The sequence below is a fragment of the Mixophyes fleayi genome, chromosome 4 (genome assembly GCF_038048845.1).
Source record: "Mixophyes fleayi isolate aMixFle1 chromosome 4, aMixFle1.hap1, whole genome shotgun sequence".
Classification (NCBI taxonomy): domain Eukaryota; kingdom Metazoa; phylum Chordata; class Amphibia; order Anura; family Limnodynastidae; genus Mixophyes; species Mixophyes fleayi.
The window spans coordinates 21749767-21765056 of NC_134405.1; the positions used below are offsets into that span (position 1 = coordinate 21749767).

The following is a 15290-nucleotide window of genomic DNA, read 5'->3' on the forward strand; positions in this document are numbered from 1 at the left end:
TTCTCCAACTTGATGTATAATTGGTTTATACGTAGCCGTTGTAAAATAATTCGAACATGTTCTTGATGTTCTGGTAAAGAATTAGAAAAGATAAGGATATCATCAAGATATACAATAATGAACAGATCAAGCAAATCTCGAAAGACATCATTTATAAAATGTTGGAAAGTAGCAGGGGCATTACATAACCCGAACGGCATCACGAGGTACTCATAATGTCCATACTTTGTTCGAAAAGCCGTTTTCCATTCATCACCTGGTCGAATGCGTATTAAGTTGTACGCTCCTCTTAAATCAAGCTTTGTGAAAATACTTGCTGTCTGCAGTCTTTCCAATAATTCTGGGATGAGAGGAAGTGGATGTCTGTTCTTTATAGTCACTTTATTTAATTCTCTATAATCAATGCATGGCCGCAAAGATCCATCTTTATTTTTTACAAAAAAAATAGGAGCCCCTGCTGGAGATTTTGAAGGACGTATAAAACCTTTAGTTTCATTTTCCTCCAGGTAAGTCTTTAGTGTCTTTAATTCAGGATCAGCTAATGAATAAATCCGACCAAAAGGAATAGCAGCCCCGGGTAATAGGTCAATGGGACAATCATATGGTCGATGGGGTGGTAATTTGTCAGCATTTTGTTTGTTACAGATATCTGCAAAATCCTGATATTGAACAGGCAATTGTTCCTCCACAGAAGAGGGGGACACTGAGATCTGATTCTCTTTTTGTACAAGAGGGACCACACTGATAGTATCTTGAAACGATAGGGTTTGAGACTCCCAGTTAATGGCTGGATTATTGTTAGTGAACCAAGGGAGACCCAAAATTATGGGAAAATTTGGAGAAGAGATGAGAAAAAAAGTGAGTTCCTCCTTATGATTGGGTTCTATCATCAAGGACATAAGTTCTGTCTCATGTGTGATGGGACCAGAATTCAGAGGGGACCCATCAACTGTCTCCATCAATACAGGGGTCTTTCTTTCTTGAAATACTATATGGTTTTGTTTAGCAAAATCTATATCCATGAAATTACCATTGGCTCCTGAATCCAGCATTGCCATGGTTGAAATAAGTTGAGAGTTTATCTTAAGTTGTATTGGTATTGAAAAATGATTCTTTATTCTTCTGTTCTCTCTCTCCAATGTAGACAGTGAAGAGATTTGAGGAATAATAGCATTCAGTTGATGTGAGCAGCATGAAATAATAGATTCCTGGTCCGAGTCTTTAGGTTCCATTAATGTAGCAACTGTCTTGCGAGGTCGTTGAGAACAATTAGAAACATAATGTCCAGATTTACCACAATACAAGCAGAGATTTTCTTGTCGTCGTTGATCTCTTCTTTCAATAGAAATCTGTTTGCGAATGGTATCTATTTGCATTGGCTCAGACTCCTCAATTTGTTGTGTTGCAGGAGTTCCAGAGTAATTTGATATTGCTGGTTCTGGATAATTAGGACGAGTCCACATGGAACCCCATCTATCTTGTTTCCTCTCCATTTGACGAGCATCAATACGAATACAATGTTTAACAAAGGCTTCAAATTCAGTGGGTGCATCAGCTCTAGATAATTCATCTTTAATGAACTCAGATAACCCCTTTCGATAAACAGACAGCTTAGCTGCCGAATTCCAATCAGTGTCCAAAATCCATCTTCGGAAATCAGAGGTGTATTCAGCCACTGAACGTCTTCCCTGACGCATTTTTAATAAAACTGACTCAGCAGTAGCACTTCGATTTGGATCATCAAATATCTGGTTCATTGCATCCATAAAATTAGAAAGATTTTGTAATATGGGACTTTTTGCTTCTATCAAAGGAGAAGCCCATGCCAAGGCATCATCTTTCAACAATAAAAGAATACAACGTACTTTCTGTACATCAGTCAAAAAATAAGTAGGATGTAAATCAAAATGCATATTACATTGATTAATAAAACCTCTGTATTTTTTACGATCACCTGAGAATCGGGCCGGAGGTAGTGGGAGTGTGGGCTGATGTACTGCAGCTGAAGGTGCTACAGCATTAACTTCTTGAAGCCGCACCTGTAGTTCTGTAATAACTCCATTTTGTAGCGTTATTTGATCTTTGAGTTCATGAACATTTATTTGCAACTCCGTTACGTGTTGATTTTGCTGTTGAAAATTATTTGTACACTGGGTCTCCAGTTCTTGAAATTTTGCATGAAATTCCTGTAGCTGTCTTGAAGCAGAATGCATGTGGAAACTCAGATCCGCAAGTCGCTGTAAAGCAGATGGTTCTGACCCGGCGGGCTCCGTCATTTTGGGCACGAGTATCCTGTCACGATTCTGGTATCACAAACGAGCCCAATAGCCAGGTATTTCTGAATTCAAAAGGATTTATTTTGGTATACAAATAAATCTCCAGTGTCCAACAAATAAAGTCCAAAGTAACAAGAGGTTAAAGGTCTGGTGGAAGTATCAAGTACTTGTAGTCCAAATCACAAGGAGGCAAGGTTCTGTGGAAGCATCTGGTTCAGAGACAAACACAATACTCGTGCAAAGGCTTCATAACAGGAAGTGCCTTTTCTAGGCCCAAACAGGAAATGGGATCCAAGATGGAATCTTCATGAGACAGTCCCGGCCATCTTGGATAAGGGCTATTGTAAGGGCAAGTTCATAACAGAGATCCAAGATGGAAACTTCATGATGCAATCACGGCCATCTTGAATGAGGGCAAAACTAAGGGCAAGTACATAACAAATTCATTGTTAAGCTGTCCATCTTCAAGCCAATTTCCCTTGGCTCAGAAAATACCACTTTGATGTAAGTTATACTCTGAATCTAATGACTTTTTTATTTTAAACTGTTTTGTTTGTGTATGTTATGTCAGTTTATTACTTTTATTGATTATAGATTTAAAATTCAAAAGTACAGGGCTTCAATCTTCAATGGAAACAGTCTACACAGCTTGAAACCATTTAAAATTGTTTCAGGAGAGATTATGTCCATATTTCTCTTTGCAACAGCAGTTCTTTTCAAAATTAGTTTCAACCATATATCACCTGGGCGGTCATCAGTATGTGGATTTTCTTTATTCAAACCTGCACATTTTACTTCATCGGGGTGAATTGGAAATCAAAGTTTGTTTTTAAAATGCAGGTTTCTAGACTGGTTTCTTGTTCAGTAGCAGTTTTGGTCGTGGACCCATTCATCAGGCGCCTTCCCTGAAAGTTCTTTGTGTAGGGTGTCTTTTGGAATGTTGAATTCTTGATTTGCCTTGCTAAGACTCAAAGTGCCAATCCTAATAGATGTCAAAGCAGCAGAAAGTACTTCTCACTGTGCCTAAATTGCTTATTGGCAAATCTTGGTCACCCAGCATCCATCTGATTGTAAAGAAGAAATAGGTCTTATGAGACGGAAATTTTAATTTTCATTATATTAAGGTGACAATACTATAGTATTATTAAATAATGGGAGCATTATGTAATGCCACATGTGTGTATCATAAATAATGGTATCCCCCATAAACAATCAAATAGTTAATATAATTATATATCCATAGCTCCCCTATAATTTAATACACTAATATTGTCATTTAAATATAATGAAAAATTAAATTTGGCCCCATGAGTTATTTAGAAATTAATTTTGACCTTTAATCAATAAATAATGATTGCCCCATGTCAATGGTGCGTTGTCTTATGTTCCGAATGGCAAGGTAACTGCATGAAGTTTGAGCAATTTCACGTCTCTCAACCACCTCGATTTTCTGTCTGTTTTTCTGGAGGTTTTCTCGGTGGTTTGTCAAACAGCAACTTAGCAAATCTGTCTGTTTCTGTTTTGATCATGTTAAGAATCAGGATAGGTATTTGTAAAGTGGTGGTTTGTAAAACTGTCATTTGGCCTTTAGTAAATCCACCATTTTTAAAACTGGTGTAAAAACAGGCAACATCTGGTGGTTTCAGCAAGCAGCCCTTTACTAAATCTAGCCCCAAGTGAGGGACAGGCACCAAAGTGAGTTACTGGCACCAAAGTAAGTTATGTTATTGGTATTAGAATAAACATATCTTTATGAAGTGCATGTTTGTCCTTGGTCTGGAGACATAGTATTGGCACACTAAGGATATACAACAATTTGTAACAAACTAACATAGTTGATGAGGTTGAAAAAAGACACCAGTCCATCAAGTTCAACCTATTTTGGATCTCCTGCGATCCTGCACTTATATTTGAAATTAATCCAGAGTAAACAACCGCCCATCGGTTTCAATTGTGAAAATCCCCCCAGACTCAATATTGCAGTCCTATTTTTACCCTATATCCACTACTATCCTTCATTTTAATTAACGGTCGTATCCCTGGATACACCTTTCCGCTAAAAATTTGTCTAACCCTTTCTTAAACATATCTATTGAATCTGCCATCACAACCTTCCCTGGCAATGAATTCCATATCTTGACTGCCCTTACTGTAAAGAACCCCTTCCTTTGCTGGTTGTGAAATTTCCTCTCCTCTAACCTTAGGGGATGACCACATGTCCTGTATATGGTCCTTGGGGTAAAAAGTTCCCATGAAAGCTCTCTGTATTGACCACTAATGTATTTGTACATAGTAATCATATCTCCCCTTAGACGCCTCTTTTCTGAAGTAAACATGCCTAAACTGGCTAACCTTTCCTCATAACTTAATGACTCCATATTCTTTATCAATTTTGTCGCCCTTCTCTGAACCCTTTCTAGTTCCAAATTAACTTTTTTATAGAGTGGTGCCCAGAACTGTACTGCATATTCAAGATGAGGTCTTACCAACGATTTATACAGTGGCAAAATTACACTGTCTTCCCTTGCATCTATGCCCCTTTTTATGCATGCCAATACTTTGCCCTTGTAGCTGCTGCTTGACATTGAGCACTATTGCTAAGTCTACTGTCTACGAGCACTCCCAAATCCTTTTCCATTATAGATTCTCCTAAATTAATTCCATTTAATTTATATATTGTGTTCTTGTTTTTGATCCCTGAATGCATAGCCTTACATTTATCTGTGTTAAACCTCATATTCCATTTGGCCGCCCAATCCTCCAGTTTATTTAAGTCCCTCTGTAGAGAAGCTACATCTTGCTCTGATTTTATTACCTAACAGAGTTTTGTGTCATCTGCAAAAATAGAAACTTTACTCTCTAAACCATCACCAAGGTCATTAATAAATATATTAAAAAGGAGTGGACCAGCACGGAACCTTGAGGTACTCCACTTAAGACTTTTAACCAATTAGAAAATGTTCCATTTATCACAACTCTCTGTTCCCTATTCTCTAACCAGTTTTCGATCCAAGTACAAATTTTGATTCCTAGACCTAGTTTCCTTATTTTGTAAACCAACCTCTTGTGTGGCACTGTATCAAAGGCCTTTGCAAAATCTAAGTAGACCACATCTACTGTCCTGCCCTGGTCTAAGTTCCCACTAACTTCCTCGTAGAAACTAATTAGATTAGTTTGACATGACCTATCCCTCACAAATCCATGTTGATTCCCACTAATAATTTTATTGCGTACCAAGTAATCCTGAATACTGTCCCTTAAAATACCTTCCAGTATTTCCCCCACTATTGATGTCAGGCTTACAGGTCTATAATTCTCTGGTTGTGATCTCGTCCCCTTTTTAAACAACGGCACCACATCTGCTATTCGCCAATCCCTTGGTACTGAGCCTGATGAGATTGAATCTCTGAAAATTAAGAATAGCGGTCTAGCTATATCCGAGTTTAACTCCATAAGGATCCTTGGGTGTATGCCATCTGGACCTGGAGCTTTATTTATCTTAATATTATTCAGTCGCCTTTGGACTTCTTCCTCTGAAAACCAAGTATTAATTAATGGCATGGTTTCATTTCCATTTTTATGTATTACTCCTGCCATTTGTTCCTCTCTGGTAAATACTGAAGAAAAGAACGTGTTTAATACCTCTGCTTTTTCCTTAGTATCATTTATCAATCAATTTTTGTGATATTAAAAAAGTTAAATGTGAACATTGTGTCATATCAACAGGTCCCTCGCTCAGTGTGCAGTGAGAGCTGTCTCCCAGGTTTCAGGAAGGCTGCCTTAAGAGGACAAACTGTTTGTTGTTTTGAATGTGTCCCTTGTCTACAAGGAGAAATATCTATCCAGACAGGTAAGTGATGGACCTGCTGATACATTTCTGAGATACTAGACACATGAGAAGAAGTGTATTTTGTCTTCTGAAGTTTGATATATCATATGCTGTTCTTTATAATGAACATTGAAGTGAATGAGCCTAAAACTACCTTGTAGTCGTTAATGCATTATCAAGACTAGAATAGCCTGAAACCATTTAAAGCATTAGAATATTAATGGCATATGTAATAACATGGCGTATGTAATAGATATCCCAAAGTAAATGGTAAAAATTTTTTTTTTTTTTTCCATCATTGTCCATGATAATATAGCCAGTTATGAAACTGTTCTTTAAGACTCTATGACAATTTTTTGTTGTACTTTTCTGAGCATGTAATCTCCCACTCATGAAAGTAATATTTTATGTGCTGTTGAACATATAAAGAAAAAGTAGAAAAGAAAACATTTAGACAGTGGGTCGATTACAGACTTTGTTCTAGACCATACAATGACTAGATGGTATAAAGATATTACTGAAAGAAGATCAAAGAGGTGCAACAATATATATCCTATAAGCTGTGGGGTGAAGTCAACGCAGAAGGACATAGCTGAAATAATTCAATATCATTTGTCCACAATTATATTGGAGAACAACCAGGAAGAAAAAGTTTAGATAATGACACAAATAAATGAGAAACAATTATACTTAGAAACTTTTGTGCTATTATAATGTTATACTTCAGGCACTGAATAGAATCTGAGAGATGGAGTAGCTAAAGTGTCCATGGGATCAGTGGTCAAATCTCCAGAAAACCAAATGTCTACAGAAGACTACAGAGTACCTGTACTTTGAAGATCCATTAGGAGCAGCACTGGCTACTTCAAGCATACTGTCCTCGTTCATTCCTGTTTTAATTTTAAGGCTATTCGTCCACTGTAAGGACACACCTATAGTGAAAGCTAACAATTATTCTCTAAGTTGCCTCCTGTTGTTGTCCCTGCCTTTGTGTTTCCTCTGCTCTATACTTTTCATTGGTTATCCCCAACCTGAGAATTGTCTCCTACGCCAAGCTGCTTTTGGCCTGGTTTTTGCTCTTTGTATCGCTTGCATTTTAGCAAAAACTATTATGGTGGTGTTAGCTTTCATGGCCACTAAACCAGGCAGCAGCCTGAGGAGATGGACCACACCCCAAGTGTCCTACATGATCATTTTCATTTGTTTTTGTTTACAGTTCCTATTGTGTCTTACTTGGATGTTACTTGTCCCTCCTTTCCCACAATTCAACATTCAAACTAAACCAGGATTCATCATTGTTGAGTGCAATGAAGGCTCTTTAATTGCCTTTTGGACCATGCTAGGTTATCTGTTTCTTCTGGCCACCATTAGTTTCATTGTTGCCTTCCTGGCTCGTAGACTTCCTGACAGCTTCAATGAGGCTCAGTTTATAACTTTCAGCATGTTGGCCTTCCTCAGTGTCTGGATGTCTTATATCCCAGCCTCCCTCAGTGCTCAGGGAAAATACACTGTGGCAATGGAAATCTTTGCCATTTTGGCATCCAGCTGGGCTCTGATGATCTGCATGTTTCTTCCTAAATGCTTCATCATAGTGTTCAGACCTGACATGAACTCCAGGGAATATCTCATGAGAAGAGACAGACATCAGTCTTAGAATAGTAAGATATAGACAGAAGCATCTGCAAGAATCAAACTTTTAACTTTCGTACTGTTTCCAGCTATACTTTAATATAATAAATTATTTGTTAAAATGATAAAATATAATAAACACATTGCTTAAATAATAAAGCAAAATTTGGTCCCTTTGAGCCGATTGTCAGAAGCATCTTTTAATTATATTCTCAAATACTAGATTTTATTATATTATCATTCATATGTTACTTGAAGCCACTACATATAGACAGGCGGAACAGGGGAAGGAAGGGTCTGACTAGCATAGCCTGAGTACAGGAAGGGTATACTAAATGATAGCACAAGAGCTATTCCCACACACCTGGGCACCTGAGCGGTAGGTGTGGGTTAATAAAAACAATTAAAGGATTAAGCTTACATTTTTGCAAGGTGATCTCGAGGTCCCATATTTCCCTGACCACCATTACGTTATTAGCCATGCTTAATCTTGTAGTAAACTCCAGCATACTCATGGCACCAAGAGTATACTGACATTTGAGGAACCACAAGTGCCATGCCCTATATTTCCTCACCCAAGTACTGCAGCATTGCTGCCACCTTTGAAATCATCTAATGGATTTACTGGTCTTGGCAAAAGAGCAAACTCTCATTGACAACACTGAGCTTGCTCATATAGGAGCCCCTCGCAAGTGAGATCTTAGCGGTGGTGCAGTAATATTTAAAACCAAGGAATTTCCCACACCCAAACCTGAAATGTTGGCAATTTGCTTACTCTGCAGAGTATCTTAAGAAATATTCCAGGTAAATATCATGTTTTCCGTTGTCAAAGTCACACAAATGATAGAGTTGTTTAGAAGATCTAGTGCAATACCATCTCAGTTCAGCAGCCACTGGAACTGATCCTTTGGTGATCTCTGTGGCATCCAAGATGATAGCAATTGTTTCTTCAAGTTTTGTGAACATGGGTAATAAGCATTCTGGCTCTGTGTTGCAGATGACCACAGGAATGCCCATACAACACAAGAGTAAAATCCTTTTCCATAACCATAAAATGAAGGAAGTGCAGTTGAGATAAATAGTGAAGGGCAGCTATGGAAGCCAGTAGCTGATTGACTTCACATTTCTACAGTGACAGGTTAATCTATCATGTCTCCACCTTTCACTGACTCTCTTCATTTCAACTGTAACACTCTACCATATTGGCACAGAAATGTCTGTCATCAATGGTGGCTTTAATCACAAGCTACAATTGATATTCCAATAGTAATAATAATAATAAAAAAAGCTTTTGCTTATTTTATAAACATATTAAATGGTCATTCATCTCAACAATATAAAACCACTCTTGCCAGGAGAGGTCTTACAATTGACAGTGTAATCAGATTACAATTAGTTTATATGGGCAAGGTTACAAGGCAAAGTCTTAAGACTTAATGATCAAACAATATATCATTGAGTTTATATAGCTTTTGCAAAGTTTTAGCACACTTTAACAGTTCAATGATGCTACATTAAAACTTGAACAGTATAATTTTCATGCTTCTTAGACAATTATGTCCAGGAATCATCGCTTTGGTTTCTATGACTCTTCATTTCCCCCATTTTGAGCCCCTTTTTGCTTAAAACCAGTTTGAATATTAATAATGAGGCCATTTACATTCCTTATACTTTACTTTTTAATTTACATAACGTTAGAATACATAACCATCATCTGTTCTTTTAATTTCTTAATATGCACAAATAAAGAATTAAAATTATATAAACATATTTAATTTTATGTAAGATATATAATTTCTCAGCTAACCTTTCAGCTTCCTTTTATATGTTTGCAGCAAGACTGATTTTGTTCTTGGGATTTTAAAGAAAATATAAATATACAAGATAAACATATGACAAGATAAAGACAAGATAAAATATGATATCTTGCCATTTCATAGCTTTCTATTTGTTCACGACATATAGATATTTTACATGGAAAGGTGTGAGACTTCCACCATCTCCAGACACCAGCCTAGTCTAAACTAATTTTGAGCCCTTAAATTGGCCTAAATTCCTCAATCTATGAGGAATGGGTGGGACTTACTCCTGACTCCTAAGAGGTTAGCCATTTCCTCAGATGTGACAGTTTCTAACCCTGCCTTATACCTCCCTTGTTAAAGGGTGTTCACTGACTAGCTTAGGCAAAAGCTAGCACTCCAGCCCTGCTCGGCACAAATTTCTACATTAATTTGCAAGCATTCTGGGTGAGACATCTCAAAAGAGAATAGCTGAGGCACAAGGTACCACTAAGTCAGCTGATTTGAGTCTCACATAGAATGGATCCACCGAAAGGTAGAATTATCAGTGACCACCTCAAAGTCTACCCTACTGAGGTAATACTCTACATTCCACTTGACCATGAGGCACTCTTTCTATAGCACTGAATATCATGTTTCATTGAGGTACAAATTCCAGCAGAGATATAAAACTGGATGTTCTATTCCCTTTAAATCTTGACACAGGACTGCCCCTAGCACCACATCCAAGGCATTTGTTTGTAGTAATGAATTTTTGCACATCAATGTAAAGAACTGGAAAATAAGCATAACATGGTATACAGAGGGTAAACCAGTAGCAATGTAAATTTTCAAGGGCATGAAGAGAGTAATAATAACCATAGACAAGCCAAAAAGTCAAGGTGGGCAGTGAATAGGCATAGTCCAGAAACAAGCCAAGGCTCAAGACAGGCAGAGAGTAGAGAATATCCAGGAAAGATGCAGGAGGTCAGCAACAGGTAATCAAGACAACAAACATACAGCAAAAGGAGCGGTTAAATAGGCACACGCATAACAATATAACAATTAGGCTTAACCCTCCCTGCCATACAAAGTAGAGAGATCCAATCAAATTGCTCCATCAGGAACTGCACCGACAGGGCAAAAATGGTCATGAGACTGGAGTATCAGTACAGTATCCTGACTGCTAGACAAACAGCCATGATGGAAGATGCCATTTTTGCGGCCAAGATAAGGTATCCTGGCTTCCAAGCAATAGCTGGGACAGAGAAGCTATAGTGAGCCATAGCAAGTAGCGAGGCAACCCCTGACAGTATCCCTTCCCGCTTTGAGGTTAGGTCAAAGATACCCTACATTCAGGTTTATTTGGAAATTGATTGTTAAAGGTCTTCTTCAGTCACTTTGCATGTAAATTATTTGCAGGAATTCAAGATTTCTCTTCAGGTCCATAGGCCCATCCAGAGGACTAAAAAATTATTTTGGGCCTGCACCTTTTTAGAATAAAAAAATTCTTACAACAATGATTTATTGGTGCCCATCGATCTCTACTGGAGGAAGTTTAGCAGAGATACTAGACCCAAATATCTTGAAAAGGCTTGTAAAGAGGTCAAGGCGGGCCGTGAATAGTGAATAGTAAAAAGTGTTTTTAATGATCTACAAGATCCAACTGGAAGGCAATAAGGTTTACTTTCTTAATGATCTTGAATGGACCAATGTATCTAGGTCCAAATTTTCTAGAAGGTTGCCAAAGTCTCATATTTCAAATGGTCAAGCAGACCCTATCACCGACTTTAAAAGTGCATATCCTACGATGCAAATCTAAGTAAAAATTTGTTACTTTAGTGGTTGTGAAATGAAATAATGAATTAGCACTAGTATGCTGTCCAAAAATACCAAAGAAAAGAGAAGTGTTGATAGAGGAATAGCAGGCATTGTTGTAAACAAATTCAGCCCATGGTAAATATTCAACCCACTTATTATGAAATTCAGAAACATACCACCGTAGATACTTCACCAAAGGCTAATTCACCATCTCAGTTTGGCCATTGGCCTGAGGGTGATATGCAGAGTATAGTCTATGATTAATTCCCAAGCGTCTACTTCAAGTGTACATGGTAATTTTGGACTGAATGATGAAGCACTGAAGCCAAGACAAATACCTCTTTCAAGGCAATGAAAGCTTCCAAGCCATGAGGAAGCCAATTAGTGATGTCTACCCTTTTCTTCATCAGCGTGGTGATGGACACTACCAAGAATAAGAATAAGCAAATAAATATCCTATAATAGTTGGTAAATCCTAGAAACCTCTAAATAGCCTTTTGGTTTGTAGGTTGAAGCTGAATCTTATTTAAGGCCATGGAAAAACCCTCAGGAAAGATTATGTTTCCAAAGAAGGAAACTTTGGCAATTTCAAATAGGCACTTTTCCAATATTGGACAAAAAAACACAAGTGCTGGCTTTAAACGGCGCACACCAAGTAACAATTTTATATTTTTCAATATTCAATGAAAATTCCCTATCTGTAACTTTTATTATTTAAACAATATTAAAATTGCTATATAATTTAAAACCAGCAAAATACGTGAAAAAAAGTGGTTAAGTGAATATGGGTGAAATAAAAGTGAAATAAAATTGCTGCGTGTGTCTCTTTAACTCTAAATCAATGCCTGACTTGATATACAGTGTATTTTATCAAATATATATCAGCTACAAGGTATTAGTAAGTGTTAAATAGCTGTCACACGGTGCACATTCGGCTTCCACAACCGAAGACTAGGACACTCACCTGTCCCTTATTAAGCATACCTTAGCTTCTGGTGTTGATTCTGCACATGCACAGACCTAGTACCTGTCTGCCCACTGCAATTTCCCATTGGTCCTGAGTTCTGGCTCTAAACTTGAAAAGGCACTTCCTCCCTTTGCTCTGGGCCTTTTGATCAAGTTACCTGCCGCTGTGTTGCTGTTCCACGGGCTATACCGCTCAAGCTGCACCTGTCTCCACTGTGTTGCTGTTCTACAAGCTATATCGCTCAAGCTGCTCCTGTCCCCGTTGTGTTGCTGTTCCATGGGCTATACCACTCAAGCTGCACCTGTCTCCACTGTGTTGCTGTTCTACAAGCTATATCGCTCAAGATGCTCCTGTCTCCGTTGTGTTGCTGTTCCACGGGCTATACCGCTCAAGCTGCTCCTGTCTCCACTGTGTTGCTGTTCCACGGGCTATACCGCTCAAGCTGCACCTGTCTCTACTGTGTTGCTGTTCCACAGGCTATACCGCTCAAGCTGCACCTGTCTCTTCTGTGTTGCTGTTTCACGGGCTCACCGCTCAAGCTGCACCTGTCTTTGCTTTGTTGCTGTTCCACGGTCTATACTGCTCAAGCTGCACCTGTCTCTGCTGTGTTGCTACTCCACGGGTTATACCGCTCAAGCTGCACCTGTCTCTGCCGTGTTGCTGTTTCAGGAGTTCACCGCTCAAGTTGCACCTGTATCCGCTGTGTTGCTGTTTCACAGGTTCACCGCTCAAGCTGCACCTGTCCCCGCTGTGTCGCTACTCCACGGGCTGCACCGCTCAAGCTACATCTGACTCTGCCGTGCTACAGTTCCGCGGACTACATTGTTCAATCTACACCTGTCTCCGCTGTGTCGCTGCTCAACAGGCTGTTCTGCTCAAGCCGCACCTACCTCCATCTTTGTGCCATCAGGATTCTCTACTTCGCATTCGTCCCCGTGATCCGGCTGTACTACAGGTTGTATCTTTTAAAGCTGCTTGACTTCATCTACCTTTGTTGGCTGGTCTGTTCCTAATGCATCTGTCTATATTGTCTTGCTGGAGTACGGGATATTCCACTTTGGCTGCACTTGTTATTGTTATCCTGCTGGCTGGACTGTTAATTACATCTCTCCTTATGTTGCCATACTGTGATCCCGAATACTCAACCTGCTATTGTCATCACCATTCTGATGCTGGACTGTTCATGTCACTACCATTCTAATTATGTTATTATATTGCTAACTTGTACATACCTCTGTTACTTGACTTGTGGAACTGTTCATGCTACTACTACTTCCTTGTGTCAATATACCACAGACTGTTCCGTTTAAACTAATCATCATTAAACCGCTACTGAATTGTTCTTCCTGCATCTGTCTTCTCTCCACTGCTTGGAAATACACCTACTCCCCAAGAGTCCAGGGTACCAAACCGTGACAATAGCTTGTCAATTACTTATGTTATAATATTCTTGTATCAAAGGCATAAGTCAGTCAGAGCATAGAAGAATATTTTCTGCTATGCACATTACAATTTCATATCTATTCTCTTCTCACTAATAGATAGAGAAATAACCATTTAAATATAGACGGTGCTCTATATCTTAATAAATGAGGGGAGTGAATTGCTGACTACCTAGTGGTAAACTAATTCTTTCGGTTTGGACACACTGATTGGGCTTAATAAAAATCAATACATTGATGATCGTAATGAATAATGAGGAATCTAAATGAATAAGATCAGAGGCACACTAAGCAAGACGGCAACTCTCGTTTTCGCTAGACATGCTTTTTCCAAGCACAGTTTTCCAGTATTGCAAATAATGCTCCCAGAGTCTCAGAAAGACCTTTTTGACATTAAGCCAATGTAATTGTAGAGACAGAGAACAGATCAGGATATAATCCAGATATTATTGGGACAAGTGCAAGTCATGTGGCCTTTGCCTCCTCAATACAACAAAGTCCCAAAGAGCATCTCCTGTTCTATTCCTGAGAAAGTCTATAACTCCAAGTTGCTTGGGCTCAGTAGACTCCACTGTAACAGGTAAAGAGGCTACAGAAGGGGGAAAAGGGAGATCATTCCTTTTCCATCTTCTTTTCCAGAATGCACCTATCTATCTTGATTGCAAATTGCATGAGTTATTCGGCCAGTCTGAGGCCTCTTCATGGGTGGACAAATGGACTGAGAACTCCTGAAGCACTTGTGAGAGTGTCTGGATTTGGTTAGCCAGCATTTGAGTTGGACTAAGTAGTCCAATCTACATCATGGGAACTCAGTTCCCTATAAGGGTCAGTAACGGCTACAACTGATAACTTGATAAACTTTTAGAACAGAGCGAGAAAGAGATCTTCACCTATAGCATGCCACCTTTACTGTAGAGAAAGATGTTCTCACAGATACTCACATGCCCCCAGGACTTAAACTCAAACTTAGTAGAAATTTATCAAAGGTAGTGAAGATGTATAGAGACTGGGTGTACAGCACACCACACGGTAGACAGAGGGTATACCAGTAGCAATGCAAATGGTCAAGGGCAGGAAGAGAGCAAAAATAACCATAGACAATCCAGATGGTTGAGGTGGGCATCGAGCATGGATGTTCCAGAATCAAGCCAAGGGTCAAGATGGGCTGCAAGCAGTGAATATCCAGAAACAAGCAATAGGTCAGCAACAGGTAATCAATACAGCAAACATACAGCAAAGGAGCAGGTAAATAGGTGCAGGCACAACAATATAATTAACAAGCATGCTAAGCCCTCCCTGCCATATAAAGAACAAAGGGACAATCATATTGCTCATCCAGGAGCAAGCCCCCCCTTGCCCCCGTGACAGGGTAAAAATAGTCATGAGACCGGAAAGTATCAACACAGTGTCCTGCCTGCTATGCAACCAGTCGGAATGGAAGATGCAGTCTGTGCCACCAAGGAAAGGTGTCTCAGCTGCCAAACAACAGCCAGGAGAGAGAGATATTCTATGGTACCTAAGCATAACATGTTATGTACTTCCTTTATT

The 15290-nt window shown here is 39.0% G+C and overlaps 1 protein-coding gene across 1 annotated transcript in view; it reads left to right on the top strand.

The window, feature by feature from the left end:
• The first annotated feature begins 14870 nt into the window (after positions 1–14870).
• The window catches only part of LOC142150535 (extracellular calcium-sensing receptor-like), a 28848-nt gene continuing 28428 nt past the window's right edge, over positions 14871–15290 (top strand). The window contains exon 1 of the mRNA XM_075205731.1: positions 14871–14987. Coding sequence (XP_075061832.1) covers positions 14871–14987 — 117 coding nt within the window. The remainder of the gene's footprint in view (positions 14988–15290) is intronic.